At 40.0% G+C, this 22,439-nt stretch overlaps 1 protein-coding gene across 1 annotated transcript; it reads right to left on the bottom strand.

Annotated features, from left to right (window-relative positions):
* Window positions 1-127: 127 nt before the first annotated feature.
* On the bottom strand, window positions 128-8,450 carry LOC118825963 (E3 ubiquitin-protein ligase TRIM39-like). Its single transcript, XM_036596844.1, has 7 exons — window positions 8,349-8,450; window positions 3,769-4,358; window positions 3,563-3,658; window positions 3,202-3,435; window positions 2,958-3,105; window positions 1,115-1,141; window positions 128-1,026 (listed from the first exon to the last, which is right to left on the bottom strand). Exons 2-7 carry the CDS (start codon window positions 4,354-4,356, stop codon window positions 479-481), a joined length of 1,641 nt encoding a protein of 546 aa, XP_036452737.1. The 5' UTR covers window positions 4,357-4,358; window positions 8,349-8,450; the 3' UTR covers window positions 128-478.
* Window positions 8,451-22,439: the final 13,989 nt, after the last annotated feature.

Raw genomic sequence — 22,439 nt, 5'->3', positions numbered from 1 at the left:
AACGGGAGTTACAACAGAATATTTAGGGCCTCTTTCAAGGAATCTCCCTATATAATATGAAAATATTCTACTATTACATTTTAGTGGTAGAATTCCCATTCCCAAACGGACAAGTTGAGGAGAAATGTTTGTTTATGTGATTCATGTTCTTTTATTTTTGTAGGTTTCACTTCTTCAGATTGTTTGGTACAGGAACAAACTAGCAAACAATAGTAACATGTTTAACGTAACTATCTTCATCTACTCACGGGGTCACAAACCCTTTGACTTTTGTGAAATTATATCCTACTGGCAAAAGATTTCTGTGGGCATGAAGAGGTATTTTGTGCACATAAAAAGTTTTACAGGCTCAGCTGAATGACAGAATTCACTTTTTTATCTTTTCATCTTGACAAAGGTAAAAGTCCTAGTAAAGGTGTAAAATATTGAGCTGACTATTTAGCCTCCTACTGGTAGAGTCATCACTTGAGACATACCTTCACTTAGGAAGAACGACAGATGTGATGATCAGTGGTGCTAAATTTTTGCGTCCGTCATTGGAACAGGGGTTGAAATATGGATAGAGTTTCTCAGTGAAAGACTGACCAGTGAAAGAGTAGATATGAGACCTGGCCTCAACATCATAGAAGGAGACCAATCCCTCCTCATAATCCACAAACACCCCCACCTTCTGTGGGGCTTGTTTCAAGGAGAGAAGGGCAGAGGGAGAGTCCAGGGCCTCATATTCAGTCTTATTCCTCAGACAAATACTCCAGTATCCATCCTCAGGGTTGGCTGTAATCTCTCCCTTCCTGTTGCTGGACTCTCTGGTCACTCCCAAAACCCACTTAGTTTTTCTTTTGACCTGAACCTCATAGTAAAATCTCCTGGAGGCGAACCCTTCCTTTCCCAGAACACAGGGGGAGCTGTCAAACCTCCGGGTATTTTCAGGTAGATTTTGTTGTGAGTCTCCGTGTCTCACTTGTTTCCCATCAGCAGACAAGATTAGAGCAGGATGAGCTGAATCAGGATCCACAGTCACATCCACTGAGAAACAGAGACACAAATTAAACCCATGTTGATAACATACAGCATGTAAAATAGGTGGTTATGTGATCCGTAAGAGCTTACACACCTGCATACTGCTGGATTCTGTTCAGTTCTGTTTGAAAAAGAATAATAGACAACAGCTGGATATTAGAATCGTTATTATATGCTTCATTAGATGTCTGAAAAATAGCAAAATCACTGCAATGTTAATATTAAACACTGCATAAAACTATAATGGGCATAGATGGGAGTTTTAAGGCAAGGCAAGTTTATTTATACTGCACTTTTCATACACTATGATCATTCAAAATACAAAGATGATTAAAATAAAAAAAACAGAATAGAAATTAAAACCTCATTAAAACATTGGGTTTAAGAGAGAAGAAAATCAAACGTTAAATCAAAAATTAAATGAGGATAATAAAGAGCTAACAGTGTTTTAAACTGAGCTGAAAGCTGCTTAAATAGGATTATTTTAAGCCTGGATTTAAAAGTGTGCATTGTCGTGCATTGTCTTCTAATGCTGTCTGTCAACTGGTTCCACTTTAGTAGCTTAGAGGTGCTTCTCCATGTTTAGTCTTCACCTTCAGCAGGACTATCTGACTAGTTCCTAATGATCTGAGATTCTGCTCAGATCATCTCGATGCAGCAATCGGATAAATAAGCTGCTCCTACATCATTAAACCGTTTATAGACCAGTTATAGTACCTTAAAGTCTATTCTGTAACAGTCTAGTAGTCAGCGTAGGGATTTAAGAATGGGGTGGTGCTGCTAGAAATAAAGGTGTGGATGGGTTTCTCCAGGTCTGGTTTAGTCAGAACATCTCTGATCTTGTTGATGTTCTTAAGGATAAAAAGCTGATTCAGTAACTGCTTTGATATGACTGCTAAAACTGAGATCAGAGTCCATTAGTACACCAAGGTTATATGTTAGTTTGTTAGATTTTAGGGCTCTCAAATCCAAATAGGCAGCTAGTCTGTGCCTCTCATTACTGTTCCCAAATAGAATATTTTATCTTAATTCAACTGCACAAAGTTTTGTCCCATCCAGTTAGTGATATGCTCAAGGGACTTGAGTCATGGGGCCATAGATGTTTGGGGAGAGGGCCAATTAAATCTGAGTATCATCTGCGTAGATGTGGTAAGATAGTCTTGTAAGATTTGGCCAAGAGAAAGCATGTATAAACTGAATAAGAACAGCCCAAGAATTGAACCCTGGGGCACACCACAAGTCACTGGCACTCTCTCAGTAACACTGGGCTTCATTCACCAGTATCTTCCTAAGTTTTTTTGTAAATTTGTTCTCGAGAAAGGTACTAAAGAAAAGTCTATGTCAGATTCATGACGTGTTCTTAAACCTCAAAATTGTTCACATTGTTCACATTGTTCATATTGTGTAGATACTGTTCTTACCTAAGAACTAATCCCAAATAAGAAACATTGGTGTCAGAATATTTGTGAAAAGTGCATAAGTGGGTTTTAAGAGGAACTGTCTTCCTAAGAACACTTGGTTAATGAGGACCAGTATTTTCTATCTACCTTGCAGGTATGAACTGAACCAATATAGGACAGTTCCTGAGAGACCAACCCAGTTCTCAAGTTCATCTATGAGAATTTTATGGTCTATAGCTCTACTGACAAACAAACAAAAAAAAACCTAAAAAAAATATCCACTTTTTGCTTTATAGTGTTCCTGCCTTTTCTAAATATCATGAGCTCAATCAATATAGCTGAAGAGAAGAGGAATGAAAGATGGCAGAGAAACATCTGAGTGGTAAGGAAATGACAAAAATAATCTAAAATGAAATTTCAAAATACATCATCTACCATTCATGCATTAAGGTGTCAGGATCTTCATGACATTCTGAAGCCACATTTTCTCCAACTGTCCTCAACCTCACAAGATCTGAGAGTTCAGTAAATACTTACCAATCTCAACAAGATTCTCTGTTTTCTTATCAAGTGATTCCTGAAGCTGAGACAGAGCTCTCCTCAGAGTGTCCACACTCAGATTTGTATTAACATTGATATTGTTCCAGTTCTTGGACTGCAGAGGACTGCAGAGTGATGGGTAAACCTACAGTACAGCAAGAGAGGAGAAACCCCTCAGCATGGGGAGCACTGTTCCTTTATGAACTGGATTTTTATTAGTGAGAAACAGAGGGACTCTGACCTGTAGGAGGTGGATGTGGTCATCTGATTGTGCAAGCTGCTCCAGCTCAGTGCCTCTCCTCTTTAGCTCAGTGATTTCCTGCTCCAGCTCTTTAATGAACTCTTCAGCCTGCCTCTCTACCGTTTCCTGCTTCTTCTCCATCACCTCAAGCAGCTCAGCTTGGCTTCTCACAATGCAGCGCACCAGAGCTCTGAAGACCTCCACACTATCTGCTATCTCTTTCTCTGTGCTTTTCTAACAAGAAACAAGTCAAATTCTTTTATATTACCACCTTCATTTTCACAGGTTCAAGGCTGGAATGTTTCTTAATGAAGCTTAATGAATACAATGTGATTTATTTTGATAATGTGTGAAGACTCACTTTATTGATGTATACAGAGTGTTTGATTTCCTCAATCTTTTTCAGTCGGTCATGGATCATCTGTTGAACTTTTGCTTGTGTCTCTCCCAACTCAGCCTAAAAGAGAAAAAAAAATCACAATATTAATCATTCAAAGAAGTTTTAGATTAGATTATGCAATAACACTCTAAAAACATATAAGTTATCTCTGCTTGAATGACCCCCACCTTCTTTGCCCGACTCTCCTTCTCTATAGGAACAGTGCTGTGAGTCTTGTGGTCTGTCTCAGTGCAGAACTGACACACACACGTCTGGTCGTCTCTACAGAACAGCTCCAGGGGTCTCTCATGTTTCTGGCAGATGTAGTCCTCCAGGTTCTCCACAGGGTCCATCAGTTGGTGTTTCTTGAGTTTAGCTGCAGTTTGGTGAGGCATCAGATGAGTCTCACAGTAAGATACTCCACAGTCCAGACAGGACTTTACAGCCTCCAGCTTTTTGCCAGTGCAGGAGTCGCACAGCACCTTCTTCGACTTAAAGAAGAGTTGCCCTGCAGTGTTGCTGGAGTTCAGCTGAAGTGCCTCCTTGAACTGAGCAGCCAGTCCCGAGATGAACGTGTTCACACGTAGCTCTGGCCTTTTGGAGAATTCCTCCTTACAAACTGGACACTGGTAGTTCACACTGCTGTCCCAGAACTCTTTGAGACAGACCATGCAGAAGTTGTGTCCACATGGAGTAGAGACTGGATCAGTGAACACATCCAGACAGATAGAGCACTGGAGCTGATCTTCAGACAGGACACTGTTGGTGGAACCCATGACTGACAGAAACACAGAGACATGATTGGTATGTGTGTCCAAATCTAAGGAATCGGTTGTTGTTTCCAACAAAATATCATCTAGGCATCACACTGATACCATGTCCGATAGCACACTGTGTAACCTACCTAACTAAGCAGCTGTTAGCGTAAATGAGTGCAGTGTACCTTAACAGTTAAATCATTAAACTCTAGCTGATTGTAAATGAAGTGAATTAGCTAACTATCCTATATTGGTTACCTTGAATCGAGTAGCACTGCAGTGAAGAGTGGGTTTTGTTCCACATCAGAAAAGCTTGGGTAAAGTATGTTACATTTTATAGTTTTGGTCCTCATTGGTCTCTTTCAGTAACAGTACAGCGACAGCAGAAATCATATTCGAAACTAACGTGTCCGAGGAGCTCACTTACGGAGTTTTGGAGTATTTTGTTTGGCTGGTTGAGCTGCAGTTGAATGTCCTCTAAAGTGAGACATACACTGTTCAGTTTTAGAAATTTAGTTCTTAAGTCACTCACACTGGGTGGTGCAGTGGGTAGCGCTGTTGCCTCACAGAAAGAAGGGCCTGGGTTCGATTTCCCGGCTGGGAGACCAGGGTCTTTTCTATGTGTAGTTTCCATGTTCTCCCTGTGTCTGCGTGGGTTTCTTCCGGGTTCTCCGGTTTCCTCCCACAGTCCAAAGACATGCAGTCAGGGCAATTGGACATGCTAAATTGCCCCTGTGTGAATGTATATGTCTGTCTGTCTGCCCTGCGATGGACTAGTGACCTGTCCAGGGTGTTTCCTGCCTTCCACCCAATGACTGCTGTGTGTGTGTGTGTGTGTGTGTGACACACACTGTATGAAAACGCTTGGTAAGTGCAGCCTCTACAGACAGCTCTGTCTATAAACAATTTCAAATAAAGCTGTTTTATTCAAAGCAACACTCTGCACACTGAGTACTGAGCAAACAGCAGCTTGGCTAATCAGACTGTGCACTGAAGCTAAAAACCAGGTGTTGATGCACACAGTAGGACAATACAGTCTCTCTACAGCCTATTTTACAAAAAAACAACAGCATATTAACGTTTTTCCTTTGCAATTCTACTTTGTCAAACAGTTTAAAGTTGGAATACATGGACTTTGGCAGCAAATATAGACTTTTTTCGTCTCCGTTTTGTTAACTAAAATTTCATAGTTAATTCCTGTTGGGAATCTGCCGAAGCAAAATGTTTGAAGTGCCCAGCGGCTTTGAGTCCGACTGTCACAGAGTCAGTAACTCTTCTCTGTATGAGCAGAGCCTCCTTCTCTGTCAGCTTGAGTCGTTTGTTCATTAGCACAGAAGTGTACACTCGGCTTACATCACATGGTATCAGCTGGTAGCGGAATGTTGGTATTGGTGAATTTTTACGTATTTTACGTATTTTTTAAGTCCGAGTATGAATAGATGAGCATGGTATCAGGCCGAAACCTGAAACCAGTATCAGTGTTGAGACCTATTTGACTATTTGATACCAATGACTGAAGTGCCCTGGAGCAAGGCACCTAACCCCCAACTGCTCCCCGGGCACCGTGGATAGGGCTGCCCACCACTCTGGGCAAGTGTGCTCACATAGAGTGCATGTATGTGGGTGTTTCACTGCATGGATGGGTTAAATGCAGAGGTCTAATTCCACTGTGTGCAAACGCAGTTGGCTGATGGTTCTGTATTCAATTCAATTGATTTCAGTCTCGTTGTCCACAGGACTGCACTGTTTGGCCAACTACTGACAGGCTGCTTATTTCAACTGCTTCTGCCTTGACTACATACATCTAATTTAGTCCACCCATATCAGAAGTTTCCACCTGCCAAATAGCAAAATTTGCATTGATTTGCAAGCATGGTTGCCTTGAGTCACAGAAACTAATGCAGTATCATAATCTGTAAGCCTTATCAAGTGAACCCAAATGTCATTATTTACATCTTTACATTACTCAACATGAAATATTCTGCTGAGTTCAGCTCCAACTCAAGCCATGAATACGCTCGTTAAGAAATTTCCAGATGACTGCCAGAGGTGCAAATGTTGTGGTACATTTTTTATTTGATTTAATATTTTATGTATGACTTAAGAGGGTATTATTGTGACTGACTTTTTACTAATGGCATGGGAGGAGCCCTAGTGAGATCTACAGTTAAACAGCATCCAAAATCCGTCTCTTTCTCTTGGGTGATTTTTTCTATGGCCCCAGGCTCAGTAATACAACTATCCTCTTTTAGCTACTTATCCCTCCCACGCACCAGTACTTTGGTTTCCTTTCCCCTCCCATATACACATAAGTGTCAGCCTTCCTCTTAAAGTGAGTAACCAGTTTCATCAAACTATCAAACTCTGAACATACTGTCTTAAACGCCTCCCAATAAAGAGACCAAAATTCAACAACAGACATGTAAAAATATGAACACAAGACTCTGTTGTATTTTTTCTCTGGGTATTTGAAACTCAGCCTGGCTACCACACCCAGGCTCATGCTGGAGATGGGTTTTGTCAAGTTTGGAGTGCATGCTAAGTCGAAACCAAAACGCAGTTGAGTAGAACTAGTTTAATCAATGCTTGAAAGCAAACACATGGAACCCAAAAAGAACAAAAACGTATGACAAACTCCCCACGGTTTAGAGTCTTGAGGGAGCTGCTCAACACTGGGGCAAAAAAACACTGTCTACTCACAGTTAATCTGGAAACACGAGCAATACAACGTTGAACCACCTTTAAAAGACACAACACACAGCTCCACCGATGTTAAAGGTGGCTCTTCCACTTTAACAGGCATCCATACGGTGCCAATGACAGTCTCTCTGATGCTAAGAACACCAGCTAGCACTTCTCTATCCAGCTGTTTGTTGTAAACAGTCCAAACTAGCTCAAACTCCTTCATCACTTTGCTGAACTTCCTTCAAGTGTTGCAACGAAATGTCCTGCTTGACTTTAGTCTTTTTTACAGCACTAAAAATCACCTATGTTTGTCCTCCTTTCTTCTGTTCATTTTTTTTTCTTTCTTTTTGTTAACTTGGCTACTGGTCGTGCTACCAAATGTGTTTCTCGGTCTCTCTGGCTGCGTCCAACACCTTATAATACTATAGACTACTACACATGCTAAAAGGTTTACTGTTGGTGGTGTACTATTTTGACATATTAAGTATGATAGGATGTGTATTTTTAATTACAGCCTCTCTTTCCTTCCATTTTTCAGTAACTTTGCACTCTACTTTCACCTGAATGACATCACGAGGCCACTCCCACAGTTTCATGATCATAGTTTACTGCATTTGTAAGTTTAGGCTGCCTGGTATCAGACATTTAACAACAGAGTTACAGCATCCAAACCAGATACAGTTTGAACCAGAAACAAAGGAGGATCACCTTTTTCTCCTACTGGCGGAAACAGGCTTGACATACATAGTGTGATACTGTTGAAACCATCACAAGCACAGCGTTAACCCTCATTCAGCCTCCATCCTGCACTGCTCCTCCTTACTGAACCACGAGTGTGGTGTTGAGATTAATATGCAGTTCAGTTTCCCACACAAGACTGAATTAATATAATTGTGGCCAGTTTAATTTGACCCTTGTATGAATTTAATGGGATGTTTTTATAATAAAGATGGTAAGAAAATATATGGGAACTTGATTGACTGACAAGAGTAAACACAATTCTGGCCTTTGAGATTTGAAACAAATATTTTAACGATTTAAATGAAAATGTAAGGAGTAATATATCTCTTACAAATGTAAATGTATGGCCACCCCCAACTGATTAGCTCTGAAGAGTTACACAGCCTGAACTCTGAAATGTAAAATACGGTATACCACTAGCACACCTAGTCCATTTTTTGAACAGTGAATTAAAAATAATGATAATATACAATAATTCATTTTCCAAATAGAGTACATCAGGAAACAGTCTCCCCAGTAATACTACAAACAAGAAAAACACCTCTACAGCTCCACCTTTCCACACCAGCTCCTTTAGAATTTACCTTCGGCAGGTGTAGATCCTCTACGAAAGACTGAAGAAGCTTTACACCGGGGCTTGTGTCCTGTTGAAAGAAACTGGATTCTGGTTATGAAACTGCTTTGTATTCTACTTTCACCTGAATGACATCATCAGGCCACTCCCACAGTTTCATAATCACAGTTTACTGCACTTGTAGGTTTTGGCCACTTGGTGTCAGACATTTACCAACTGAGTTATAGCATCCAAACCAGATACAGTTTGAACCAGAAACAATCACCTTTTTCTCCTACCTGGCGGAAACAGGGGTTACAGCCTGTAGGTACCTAGATAGATAGATTCTTTTACTGCCACATGACATGCACCTCAGTCATGTGCTGTCGGTTCAGGGGATCGAACCAGCGACCTTCTGGTCACAAAGGTTGGTTCCCTAACATCCAGCCTATATATTATATATATATATATATATATATATATATATATATATATATATATATATATATATATACACCAATCAGGCATAACATAATGACCACCTCCTTGTTTCTACACTCATTGTCCATTTTATCAGCTCCACTTACTATATAGGTGCACTTTGTAGTTCTACAGTTACAGACTGTAGTCCATCTGTTTCTCTGATACTTTGTTAGCCCACTTTTACCCTGTTCTTCAGTGGTCAGGACCCCCATGGACCCTCACAGAGCAGGTACTGTTTGGGTGGTGGATCGTTCTCAGCACTGCAGTAACACTGACGTGGTGATGGTGTGTTAGTGTGTGTTGTGCTGGTCTGAGTGGATCAGACAGAGCAGTGCTGCGTAGAGTTTTTAAACGCTGTGTCCACTCACTGTCCACTCTATTAGACACTCCTACCTTGTCAGTCCACCTTGTAGATGTAAGGTCAGAGACGATAGCTCATCTGCTGCTACACAGTTTGTGTTGGTCATCCTCTAGTCCTTCATCAGTGGTCACAGGACGCTGCCCACAGGACACTGTTGGCTGGATGTTTTTGGTTGGTGGACTATTCTCAGTCCAGCAGTGACATTGCGGTGTTTAAAAACTCCAGCAGCACTGTTGTGTCTGATCCACTCAGACCAGCGCAACACACACCAACACACCACCACCATGTTAGTGTTACTGCAGTACTGAGAATGATCCACTACCCAAATAGTACCTGCTCTGTGAGGGTCCATGGGGGTCCTGACCACTGAAGAACTGGGTAAAAGGGGGCTAACAAAGTATGCAGAGAAACAGATGGACTACAGTCTGTAACTGTAGAACTACAAAGTGCACCTATATAGTAAGTGGAGCTGATAAAATGGACAATGAGCGTAGAAACAAGGAATATGGTTTTTATTACCCAAATATTTGAAACATTGTGATGCTAAGACAGGCAGCTAGGGGGAGACACTGACACTAAAACATAAAATACCGCTTATCCTTCTGGGTCGCTGGAGCCTATCCCAGCTGTCATTGGGCAGAAGGCAGGATACACCCTGGACAGGTCGCCAGTCCATCGCAGGGCAGACAGACAGACATACACAGTCACACACACACTCACACCTAGGGGCAATTTAGCATGTCCAATCAGCCTGACTGCATGTCTTTTGGACTGTGGGAGGAAACCGGAGTACCCGGAGAAAACCCACACAGACACGGGGAGAACATGCAAACTCCACACAGAAATGACCCTGTTCACCCGGCCGGGGATCGAACCCAGGCCATTTTTGCTGTGAGGCGACACTGCGCCACCGTGCCGCCCTTAAAACATAAAATAAATAACAAAATTCATAATAACTTTTTAAAAGACCTGTTAGTGCTATAAAAAATATAGGTTTAGACACATTTCTGAGCTTTTTGCCCAGGTAAGTTGAACTACAGCCTACCAGCTGTTTTGTATGCACTATGACAGGACAATAACAGTGTTTTATGATAGACAGCAGAAATTACAATCACTGGCTAAAGGGGTTAAACACATGCTGAGAACGGAGACGCGACCAAGACTAGAATAACGTCTTTTTCTCTAATATCAACCGCTAACATGACCAAAATGCAATTGTCTAAATACACTGATTTCTTCGGACTGTATTTCAGTAAAGTTTAAGCTAAATTTATGACAAAGTCTTCTCTAACACCATGGATCTGCTCAGAAAATAAGTTTCTGAGATTATACTTATTTAATGTTTTCCATTAAGATTATGTCCATTTCTCAGAGATTATTATCCTTTAATGTGTTGCAGTGAGACAGGTGTGGAGATGGCCTCAGGGCCTCTGATTAGTACAGTAAATTCTGTAAATCTACCATAAAACTTTTTTTATATTTTACTTAGAAACTTCTCGTCAATTTTACTTTCTTTTAATTCTGCATTGTTAAATAATCATTTAATTATAAATTAAATATAATAGCACCCTAAACAAGACAAAAATGCCAACAAAGCCAAAGCCATGGAGGTCTGCACTATGTAATTCAACAAACTTCAGCCAAGAAAATCTTCATAGTTGAGTGTGAGGACTCGTGTTTTACTCACATGAATGTTGCTTGCTTCACTGATCAGTGCTCAGATAAATTCTCCATGGATTTTGACAGTCATGCAGTTCAGTAAGGAACTTCAACAATGTGGAGTGTCTTGTGGTTCTTTTCTCCTCTCTGCTCCACTTTCATCCCTTATTCAAGAGGCTTCTGTAGCACAGACACAAACAACAAGGTAGGGCTGATTTTTTCCAAGCTTGTGGACAATTAACAGTCTAGATTTCTCTAGTTTGCATCTAATTCAACTAAAAAAGGTCAGGGCAGCTCTTATCTAAATAGGCCAAGCAGGACACTGACCTCTAAATGAACTCCAGTTGCAGTGCTCTCAATGGGACATGGATGTTGACAGTTGTTTGGTCTACAGCCATCTGATGCCATTCGTCACCTCAAACACACAATTCACATTGGGTTTCTAGGTTAACAGGCACACCTACTTTGCAGGTACACTCACTGGCCACTGTATCAGGTACACCTACCATGGGATTACTTTGCTATAATACACCGATCAGGCATAACATTATGACCACCTCCTTGTTTCTACGCTCATTGTCCATTTGATCAGCTCCACTTACTATATAGGTGCACTTTGTAGTTCTACAGTTACAGACTGTAGTCCATCTGTTTCTCTGATACTTTGTTAGCCCCCTTTTACCCTGTTCTTCAGTGGTCAGGACCCCCATGAACCCTCACAGAGCAGGTACTATTTGGGTGGTGGATCATTCTCAGCACTGCAGTAACACTGACGTGGTGGTGGTGTGTTAGTGTGTGTTGTGCTGGTACGAGTGGATCAGACACAGCAGTGCTGCTGGAGTTTTTAAACACTGTGCCCACTCACTGTCCACTCTATTAGACACTCCTACCTTGTCAGTCCACCTTGTAGATGTAAAGTCAGAGACGATAGCTCATCTGCTGCTGCACAGTTTGTGTTGGTCATCCTCTAGTCCTTCATCAGTGGTCACAGGACGCTGCCCACAGGACGCTGTTGGCTGGATATTTTTGGTTGGTGGACTATTCTCAGTCCAGCAGTGACACTGAGGTGTAGTACCTGCTCTGTGAGGGTCCATGGGGGTCCTGACCGCTGAAGAACAGGGTAAAAGGGGGGCTAACAAAGTATGCAGAGAAACAGATGGACTACAGTCTGTAACTGTAGAACTACAAAGTGTGTATGTTGCTGTACAGTATATTAGTCACTCCTTAGCCCACCAGTCAATGAAAAGGGACCAGATATTATATGGAGAATGGACCATTATCAACACTCATCATATTCTGTATGGAAAATGCTTGGAATTGCTTCCTCAGGTCGTATGGTGCAATTTGGGAAACCCCCAGCAAAGACAATTACATTTGCTCATTCATCATCTAAGCTGCGTATCCTCCTGGGTCGCTGGAGCGTTTTCCAGAGCTCACTGGGTGGAAGGCAGAAACATTTACAGCAAAAGAATAAAATAGAATAAATGTGGCCCTACTATCAATGAAAACTGTAAGCCAACAGTGGCTCTGTGGTCAGAGCTAAAGGCTGACTACTCTTGAGGTATATTTAAAATGGTGGCTTTATAAAAGAAGGCAAAAACATTCTTAACTCTTAGTATAAGTTGATATTGTAGTATTTAGGAGTTCCATTGCTCTGTTTTTGCAGGTTTGGAATGTTTAAGTTAAGGGGGCCCCTGGTCCAAAGGCCCCCATAGGGAGTGGGCCTCTTAATTCCAAATAGATGAGATCCTTTTAATAAGGACCATATGTTCTGTCTCCTTTTTCTCTTTTCCTTCTAAATTTATGCTACCTTTATGAGATGTGAATATTCAACAAAAAGCTGCTTCAGACACTGTTCGTGAACTAGCGTTCGAGTGGGAACTTTACAATTGAATCTTCCATTCCACACCTCCAGTTCCTTAGAACAGACCCGAAATTCACCAAGTGATTTTCCAGGATTTTAGGCCCGTCTAAAACCGCCTCCCAGAGGGCTTTGGTCCAAATCTGCGGCTCCTTTTCTCTTTTAACTCTTCTCTTCTCTATTTTCTTTAACTTCTCTTATTTCTCTTTAACTCTTCTCTTCTCTTATTCTCGCCTCTTTTTTACCATTAATCTAATTTCCCCCAGGGCCCTGGGCTGTTACTTTTCACTTTTTTCCCTTTTCTGATCTGACTATTTCTCTAAGCCAACTTTCATGCAGTGACCAATATACACATGTCTTACCGTTAAGAAGATAAGGGCCCAACCTTCATTAATCTCGCATGGTGTTATTTAGCTCACCTTATCGTTACTAATTAGGCTATTCTACACTTTTACATCAGCTTTCCTTTTCTCTCTTATACTCCCCCTTTTATTGCAGCGTTCACAACACAATAAACCCCAATTTAGAACGGAGAAGCACTCCAAACATCAACACAGCATGGCACGCACGCACACAATTCTTTACGGTGCGACTAGACAGCAAACACCCAACAGCCTCAACGAAAAAACCAGCACACAACTGAATTGCCGGCCAGGTGCGGGAGTTAGTGTGCTAAGGCTGTCGGCGACGCAGGAGGCCACAACACGGCCGAAGTTTGTGACGCCAAATTCTTGTTGTTTATTAAGTAGCGATGATGTGAAGATGATGAAGGAGACTCCGCTGACACCTGCCTTACTTGTATAAGATGTTTATTACAAAGTAAAACAGTATATCAAGCGCTATAAAGTACCTGAGAGGGGATCCGTGCCAATTCTAAATGTCCCCTGTAAACCAGAATATCCCATCTGCTTATATAGGCTGCTTGTTGTTGAAAAAAGAGACAGAACATATGGTCCTTATCACAAGGATCTCATCTATTTGGAATTAAGAGGCCCACTCCCTATGGGGGCCTTTGGATCAGGTGCCCCCTTAACTTAAACATTCCAAACCTGCAAAAACAGAGCAATGGAACTCCTAAATACTACAATATCAACTTATACTAAAAGTTAAGAATGTTTTTGCCTTCTTTTATAAAGCCACCATTTTAAATATATCTCACTCTAAAGATGAGCTATAATCTCTAACTAAACGTTTTTTTTTTTTTTAACAAAGTATGTTGTCTAAAAAGGAGTGCTGTTTTCATATGTACACTACTGTCAAACCGAACTACGTTAAGTGTGATACGTACGGTAAATTATGTAGTTATACCTCAGATAAACATCTTTTGAATTTTTCTGATTAAATGTAATATTCATACTTATAGCTTATTCAGAATAAAACTATGATTTCTTTGGAAATGAGAAAACAAATGTGTTTCCATAACAGCTATGAAAAAACAGCGTATATGTGTATATCTTAGATGTAAGCTTTAATTTGAAATGTGCAAAGTGCATTTATATCACTGCTGTTTGGACAAAACATCATACCTCCAAAATGTTAAATTTATAGGAGGAGAAAAAAGTCTTCTCACCTTTAGTGTGAGTAAAAGAAAAAAGGAAATTTTCCAAATAATTTTGGAATATTTCTGTTGGTACATTCATCTTGAAATTCCCACTCGTTTGTAAATGCAACTTTTTTTTCCAATTCTGAAAACTTACAGTGACAATATATTTGATGTACCTGAAATAATATCAGATGACTGAAGGTACAATATACTGGCAACTCAGTGTGAAGGTATTAAGGTAGTATCATACATTCCTTACCAAGAATGATTACAGTGGAGCTCTCGTTGTTGGATTTAGGCCCTTCAAGATAAAATGAACATACAATATAAAACCACAGTAAAACAAAAAACAAGCAAAGATGTAGCAGCAAGCTTAAACATTTGCTTTTGAACCTTCATACAAACCAGTTATTGATTACACTGTTAGTTCTTAGTGGTTATTTGACCTGTGTGGGCATTTAAGACATCATTTTCGTGTTTTGCTAGAAAGCTATTGCCAATACTAGACAGCATTACTATACAGCATTTCCATGTTAGCGCTAATCACAAGCTAAAACCCCATCCCCAATTTAACACAATACCTGTGAGCGAAGGCCCTGGCCCTGAGCTAACTGCAGGCTAACTCCCTATCCCTGAGCTAATATGTTATGCACTATGTACTGCACTATACCTGAGCTAACGTGCTAACTAACATGCTAGCTAACATGGTAATGCACTAACCATGATCTAACCCACTAGCTAATGTGCTAACATGCCAACCACAACAGTTTTGCAGTAGCTGGCTAAAGGTACACAAAAATAAGCGAAATATATCAGTTTAAGCTGACTTACATTAATCTAATATGTTTAATATAATAAACAGTAAAACATAAAAGGGAAAGTTACAACAAGGAAATGAGTTCTCATTGTTTTTAATGGCAGATTTAGTTTCTCTTACTGCCACCTTCATTTCTTATGCAATCCACCCACAGGGAAACACATCCAGCTTGCATACCTCTGCCCATGCGTGTCCTGCGGGTTCTGAAACAGGTGAGAATCTGGTCTGAGGGGCCATCTCAGCACTTCAGGACTGTTTTGAGCACACAGACTGGAACATGTTCAGGGAAGCTGTTTCATATGAGAATCAACTGTATAATAACTATGTTAATCAATCCCACAAATGGAAGTAAAAACAGTGACTTAGGCCCAATCGCATTTCACCCCTTGCCCCTACCACTTAGCCCTTAGCCCTCTGTTTTGCGCGTTCATGTCTAGGGGTAGAGTGTCCCAACTGTTGTTGAGATAGAGGGGTAGGGCGAAGTGTTAGGGCTACATCGCCCTTCAAACGGAGGATTTTCAGAGGCTCACTCCAAATGGAGCGTTATGAGGAAAAAAAAAGAAAAAAAAAGAAAAACCAGCAAGATGGCTGAGCAAGAGACCAAAAAAACCCACAATTGTGAGAATTTTCCTTGTTAACAAATTATGATAAGCACTGTATTCTCATAGTTTAATGTTGTTTCAACGTATTATGGTCCTTTTCTTCATAACAAGCATTAAAAAATCGCTAGTACTATGCAAACATCTTGTTAGCTGGCTAGCTAAATTTCCCGTTACACCTTAAATAGTCCAGCCTGAAGCGCCAGAATGTTACTGCTGCTCCATTTAAGGTGGAATGAGAAAATTTGAATGAGAAGCTGGCGAATATCTGACTTCAGCTTCATATCACTGAAGAATTAGGGGTGGGTGATAATAAATAATTCCCCCTCTTTGAAGGCATATGATGCCCTAAATGTAACTAAAGCCCAGCAGTGAGGAGCTGAACTTTACCCTCCTCTGCTGTCACTGCAGACTGGCAGGGTCGCCTACAGAGCAGCGCTAGTAGCTGTTGATGAAGTAATGTCCTTTTTAATTGAGGGTTGTCCTTTTTTGTAGGGGAAGATTTCAACCACTATCTGTTGTGACTCAGTTCTGAGGGGCAAGATGACACTCATAAACAAGGTGTAGGGGTAAAAATAAGAAATTGGATTGGGCCTTTCCGTCGGTTCATACTCGTCCAGTTGCTGACTTTTCATGTGAAAAAACTGACACACAACCTCCGTCATTCCAGAATGCTGCCATTCCTTAATTACATTGAGTTTTCCGAATCATTCCTAATGAGCTCAGAGAGAATATTCACGCTGCCAGTGGAGCTGATTCAGATATACATGTCCTTGATTATTTTTGTTTTTACAGTATTGTGTTGGACTGTATAATGGCACTTGACTGCATGAGAGAAAAACATACATCAGGTTATAGACTGTACAGTGCTAAAGCCAAATGAAATCAAATTGCTATGATTTTGTTCAAAATGCTTTTCATCTACGACTTATACTCTCTCAAAATGTAGAATTTATGACATTCTGCTGCTGAAATGAAAAAATAATCACAGTGCGGCTAAGACTTTTATACCTAGTCCCTTTCTTTAAGACATAACAGTTTGAAACTTAAACTGAACTTGAACTAAATGAGATGTTTTCCTTATTTGAACAAGTCTACACATCTTTTATCTGAGAAAACACTTGCCTCTCTTAATACTGGGGGAAAGCTGGGGGAACACTGAGGGGAATTTTGGATTGGAAAGAAGAACAAACAGAGCATCAGGTTATTGTGAAAGTATAGCACTGTGGGTGTGGCTTGCATGAAGTGGGCGTGTCATTCATATCTCTTTACCTTCTCTGGGGAATATCAGGTGTACAGTGGCAAAACTAAAAACAAACCATCTGTGTGGCTCAACTATATCAGATGGATTTGAATTGTCATTAAAATCTTTACGGATCAAATTTAAACGATAACACTGACACTGACATTAGACCATCTGCTTTGGAGACAAAAGGAGCAAGAAACAGAAACAATGCCAAAGTTTGTAGAAAAGTTTTTTAACATTTTAAACAGAAGAACTTTGACAAGGGACGGAGATGTCAGGAGACCTCTGGTGAGCAACATGAACTCACAGCTCAATGAACTTGTGGATGGTAAGACATTTTTTCATTTATTTGGAATTTAAATTTTTCAGGTACTGCAAGTGAATAATCATGCTGTGGCCTTTATAATGATGGAAATAAAGACAACTTTTGGTTTACTTGTAGCTTTGCATCGGAACAAATAAACATAATGAAAACGAAGGATTACAAACTTATTTTACACTTAAAAGTTGCATTGACAGCACAGTTATTCCAGATCTATCAAGTGTGCATGAAAAAGAATAAGTTTGAAAAGGCAGTGTGACGTCTCAGATGATCATAAACAAAAAATCCACTTGCGTCCAACAGGAGATTCCAGAATACAAGGTCACTACCTGAACAGTGCAGACCTGTCTGGAGCAGAACCTGGGATACAAGCTCAGGATCTTGAAGATGAAGGTCAGAAGGTCCTCTCCATTCTCAGAGATGTTATTCTGGGAGATTTAAGGTCACAGAAGCTGACGAATGCTGCTGAGCGGGTTAAACAGTGGGCAAAAATGAATGGTATGATGCCTGAGAGACAAGGAAGCAGCTACTGTCAAAACTGGTTGAGAAACTACCTTGAGATCGTAAAAATGTCTGTAGGCAACCACTTTCCCGCTTGGCCACCAGAGGGGTCAAACTATTCTCCAGTACAGACAGTTGAATACCTGAAAGACGCTCTGCGTTTGGCATACAGCGAGGTTAATCGCTTGGCTCCTGTTTTAGGGAACTCAGGACTGCTGAGTTACCTGATTGACAGCTATAATCGCCGCCTCTTTTATGTGTTGGACTTGTTTATAGATAGAAGTTCCTCAGTGAAAGAGGCCTTTGTCCTTCTACAGTGGGTGAAGCAAACTTACTTTAGGTAGGCAGCAAAATTATTATTGTATAATATATCACTCTGTGATATTGCAAACGATCACTGTCATGTCAAAACCAAATAACTTTTTTTCTTTATTTTTTTACATCATTAGAAAAAACCATTTGCCATTTGCATTATGTGATCATTTCATGATGACTGACATTTCTGCACATTAACAAACAGTGAAGTAAAGAAGTTAAATCTGTCTTCTATTAAGTAACACAGAGATATGAGACTCTGTTACAATGTTGACAGTATACATTTAAACCACTTTGCACAACATCACAGTTTCTTTCATTCTTTTTCCAAAAAGCCCCGACACCCAGGACTGTGTTCTCAGAGAATCTGACCCTCTGTTACTGATTGAATGGTTTGAGAAGTCAAAGCAGAAGTTTCTCACACTCATTAAGGAGCACATCTCAACTACACTGCAAAACATCCTGCTGTACTGTGAGGATCCTGATGATTGCAGAACTGAAGAGGATCTTATTAAAGTCCATCTGGATGTTATACAGGTACTAAATGAAGAGAGATTCTTATCTTTTGGTCCCATATATTCCATGAAATGCACGTTTACAGGACGTTTTTTGTGCCTAACCACTGACTTCAGATATGTTTCTATCCTTCTCTCTCTCCAGTGTCTGAATGCTGCTCTTCAGGGATCAAAAAGAATCAGCGAGACTCTGAGGTCAGCTGTTCAAAGACTTTGCTGTGATGAACTTAACAACTTCGTAGAGAGGCAAGTCCTTTATATTGAATATTTAATATATATATATATATATATATATATATATTAATTTACTGAACCAGAAATACAGGCACACAGTCAACCACACACAATTACTTACAATTATACTAGAGCCTCCTGCAGTTGTTACAGGACTTGTGTTGATGTTTTGAGATGATAACAGCTGTTTCCTCTCAGTTATGTGAATGTTGAGAAAATACATCTGGAGGCCCAGAAGTCCAGTGAAACATATCCACTCCATCTCTTCAGGATAATGGACACGTGTAAGCACCTCCGGTGAGTTTGGAAGGTGATCCGCAGAACAAGACAATGATGTCTATGAAAATGCCACTATTAGGTCATGGGAATATCTGTTGGGCTGATTTGTTTATTTAATTTCTTATTTGAAGTCTTTACATTAGACCTGTAAAAACACAATTTGAGCCTGACATTATATGATAAAAGTCAATTCACTGTCTAGTTAACTCCCTGTCAGCTTAAAATCTCTCTCTTATGATGATTAGTCAATGGTGGAATTTGTTCTTTTGCTCCTTTTAAAGATAGTCCTACGTTTCGTTTCACTTGATATTTAAATTATCTTTAACAAGAGAGCAGCTTTTCATGACTTTAACGTGTAACTTGTGAGCATATGTTTGTAATAGACTTTTTTTTTGTCATGGTTTTCCTTTGCTGCAGGTCATATGCTCTCGAAATCGTGGATTCAAACAATAACACAGACTCATCCACTCTCCTGATGTTGGAGAACATGGAGGCTCAAGTTTCGTCCATTGTACTGCAGTGGTTTGCAGGCCTAGCAGAGGTTTGCCTCAACTCTGTAATGTGTTAAAGCATCAAGATTGTAATATATTCTCCAAAACAACTGCTTCTTCATTCTCTACTGTGGTGGAAGCCACAATAAAGCCATATGCATGTTTATACTGTCTATAACAAATAACTATAACAGTTCTTATTTGGGACTGGGCCTGTACTGCGATACAGTAAATGCAATCTGTTGAATTTTCAAAGATTTTATTTTCTCCAACATTTTAGGATCATCTAAAGAAGTATTTCAAGGGAGAGGACGCACACATACACGACTTGAGGGACATGATTCGAAACATGCTTGCACCTTTACCACAAACAGAACAGGGAGAGGAGACACAAAAGGTTTAGAATTTGAATTCAAAGTATATGAGACCTGACTGAAGACTCAAAAAAAAACAAAACAAAACAAAAAAAAAACACATTTTTGTCCAGAATCCACTTTACAACAATTCACTATCCAACCGCTTCTCTGTTCTCTAGCACATTGTAAATGCAGCATACCAGAGTGTTACCAGGGCATACCTGCATCGTCTAATGCAGAGAAAGCGCAAACAGCTGGAAAGGACATGGTGCGATATAGAGGCAATGATGATGAGAGATGCTGAACTTTTCCATTCCACCTTCACAGAACTGGTAAGAACTGCAAGTTTTAAATGACATCTTACTCAAGTGTAACTATTCTCAAAAGAAGCTCCACCTATCAGAATGTAACCTTATAAAATTTGCAAAACTCAAAACTCAGTCTAATTATTTCAAGACCAAGCGAACTTCCAAAACGATTGATAAATAGTTTCAAGTCCAAATAGTACCCAAAACAAATACATTTCTGTAATGTTAAGCATTGAGGGATGTATTAGGTTATATACCTAATTTCTTTCCAACTTAATCTGAGGTGACCTTTTCTGTTTATGCCACAAAGTAAACTTTATATTTTACCTTATATTTTTTTAACTATTCCCAAAAGCTTTTTGTTCATTATTTGGGAATAGTTAAAACGTGGTCACTAGAATTTTACTTTGAGGCATAAACAGAAAAGCTCACCACAGATTAAGCTGTATATATAGTATATAGTATATATAGGTTGTAAAGTAGGTATATAACCTAAAGATAGGCCCCTGATTTATTCCATTTAGGCCCAATTTTTCTGAAAAAAATGATAAATTACGGTAAATGACCACGAATAAATCAAATGAAATATATAAATCTGATATCAGATTTGATTCACATGAAACATTCTTAAAATGTTGTTGTTCTCTGAAGAGAAAAGTCTTTGGATTTCTCTTTCATGATAGGTTCAACATGGGATATAACTATTGTGACAACCAAACCCACCATAGGGTTGTTTGTTACAAATGCATATGTATTAAAAACCTATTATCTCCTTATACCTTAGAAATGAATACAGTGTTTTGTGCACCCAGGGCTTTTGTTATAGCCAGGTTTGGCTAAAAACGATTTGTTCTGTAAGATAAGAGAACCAGAGTGAAAAGTGTGACAACATATCCTGTGTTCTCCTATTCATCAGTTAGGACTTACAGCAAGTTGGATTTTAAACTGTAATGTATACTGTATGTAACTGTAATCTACACTGTGATGTAAAGCGAATGTCATGTTTGTCTGTTTTAAGCAGAGCATCAGTGATGATGAGCAGAAAAGGTTCCTGCAGAAGATGGGTGAGATTTTGGGGTGCAATGATGTAAATTCTCTGAAGCTCATCTGTGCAGCGCTGTACAGAGACTTCCCTAATGAGAGGTAAACTCAGTCTCACACCTGTCGACTGATCCTTACTCACTGTCACATTCAAAGGTGTCAAAGATGGTGTGTCTCTAATGTCTCGCAGTGAGGAGCACCTACCCGCCCTACTGAAGTGGAAAAGGGGTCTGTCAAGGGCACAGATTGAGGAAATACTGGACGTGAGTCAGGAGGCCTGTCAAAATGGGGGACACATCCAGCCCCGTCGCAAACAATATTGGAGCTGCTGCCTCTGCTGCGCCTGAACACTGCAAGCTTGATAGTGTCCGATAGATCTGTACAGATGGACAGTCATCCAGTCCATTTTAGACCAAAGACGTGTGTATAAGCTCGACTTTCTTGCCTGAAGACCACATAACTGAGGCATAATGTACATGTTCTCGGCCTCAGACCTACAGGAACCTGAGCTGTGCACAAGGCAGCATCATAACAGTGGATGGCTGTATGATGGCTGGAGATGGTTGATCTATTTCTTTCTCTCTCTCTCCCTCTCTCTCTGTGTGTCTAGAATGACAAGGAAGAAGTGAATGTGTCATCAGACTGAGATGCAAATTTTATTCTGAACCGTTTACCAATTTGAAAATGCCTACTGTATGTTCAATGCTATTAAATACACAAATCTATCTGCAGCTCCAGAACATGCATTTCCGCATTACATTCACATGTGAAGTCTAGATTATATTCATCTTAATTCCCTCAAATAAACAACAATAAAAAGGAGACTGCTTTTAAGTGTAAAGCTGATATAACATTTCTAAGGCAGACGGTATTTCTTACTAGGAACAAATACTTGGAACACATCACATTTGTACAAAGAACCTCATTGTTTACTTCGGTGCTGCCATTTCAGAACAAGTTGCAAAAGGGTAGCTAGCTATGGCGTAATATAGAAGGTAAACGTTACAAAATGACTGAAACAAACTACTGTCTAAACCACTTACCTTGTGTTGAAAGTACATACTTTGGTTTTTCGGAAGAACACTGAATAACAAAAAAATACAAATACACAGATTTCTGTATATTTCTTCTCCTGAACAGCCTAGAACAGCTCTTTCTTAAGCTCAGTTGGCACCCCGCAAAGTCTTTTTC

The sequence above is a fragment of the Colossoma macropomum genome, unplaced genomic scaffold (assembly GCF_904425465.1).
Source record: "Colossoma macropomum unplaced genomic scaffold, Colossoma_macropomum, whole genome shotgun sequence".
Taxonomy (NCBI): Eukaryota; Metazoa; Chordata; class Actinopteri; order Characiformes; family Serrasalmidae; genus Colossoma; species Colossoma macropomum.
This window is presented reverse-complemented; position numbering and strand designations above follow the sequence as displayed.

Bases quoted from the DNA above. Each gene is read 5' to 3' on its own strand.
- LOC118825963 (XM_036596844.1), bottom strand. From the start codon at position 4,356: ATGGGTTCCACCAACAGTGTCCTGTCTGAAGATCAGCTCCAGTGCTCT. The intron at 3,436-3,562 runs GTGAGTCTTCAC...GTTTCTTGTTAG, and splicing joins ACTCTGTATACATCAATAAA to AAAAGCACAGAGAAAGAGAT. The intron at 3,106-3,201 runs GTCAGAGTCCCT...GCTGTACTGTAG, and splicing joins ACCACATCCACCTCCTACAG to GTTTACCCATCACTCTGCAG.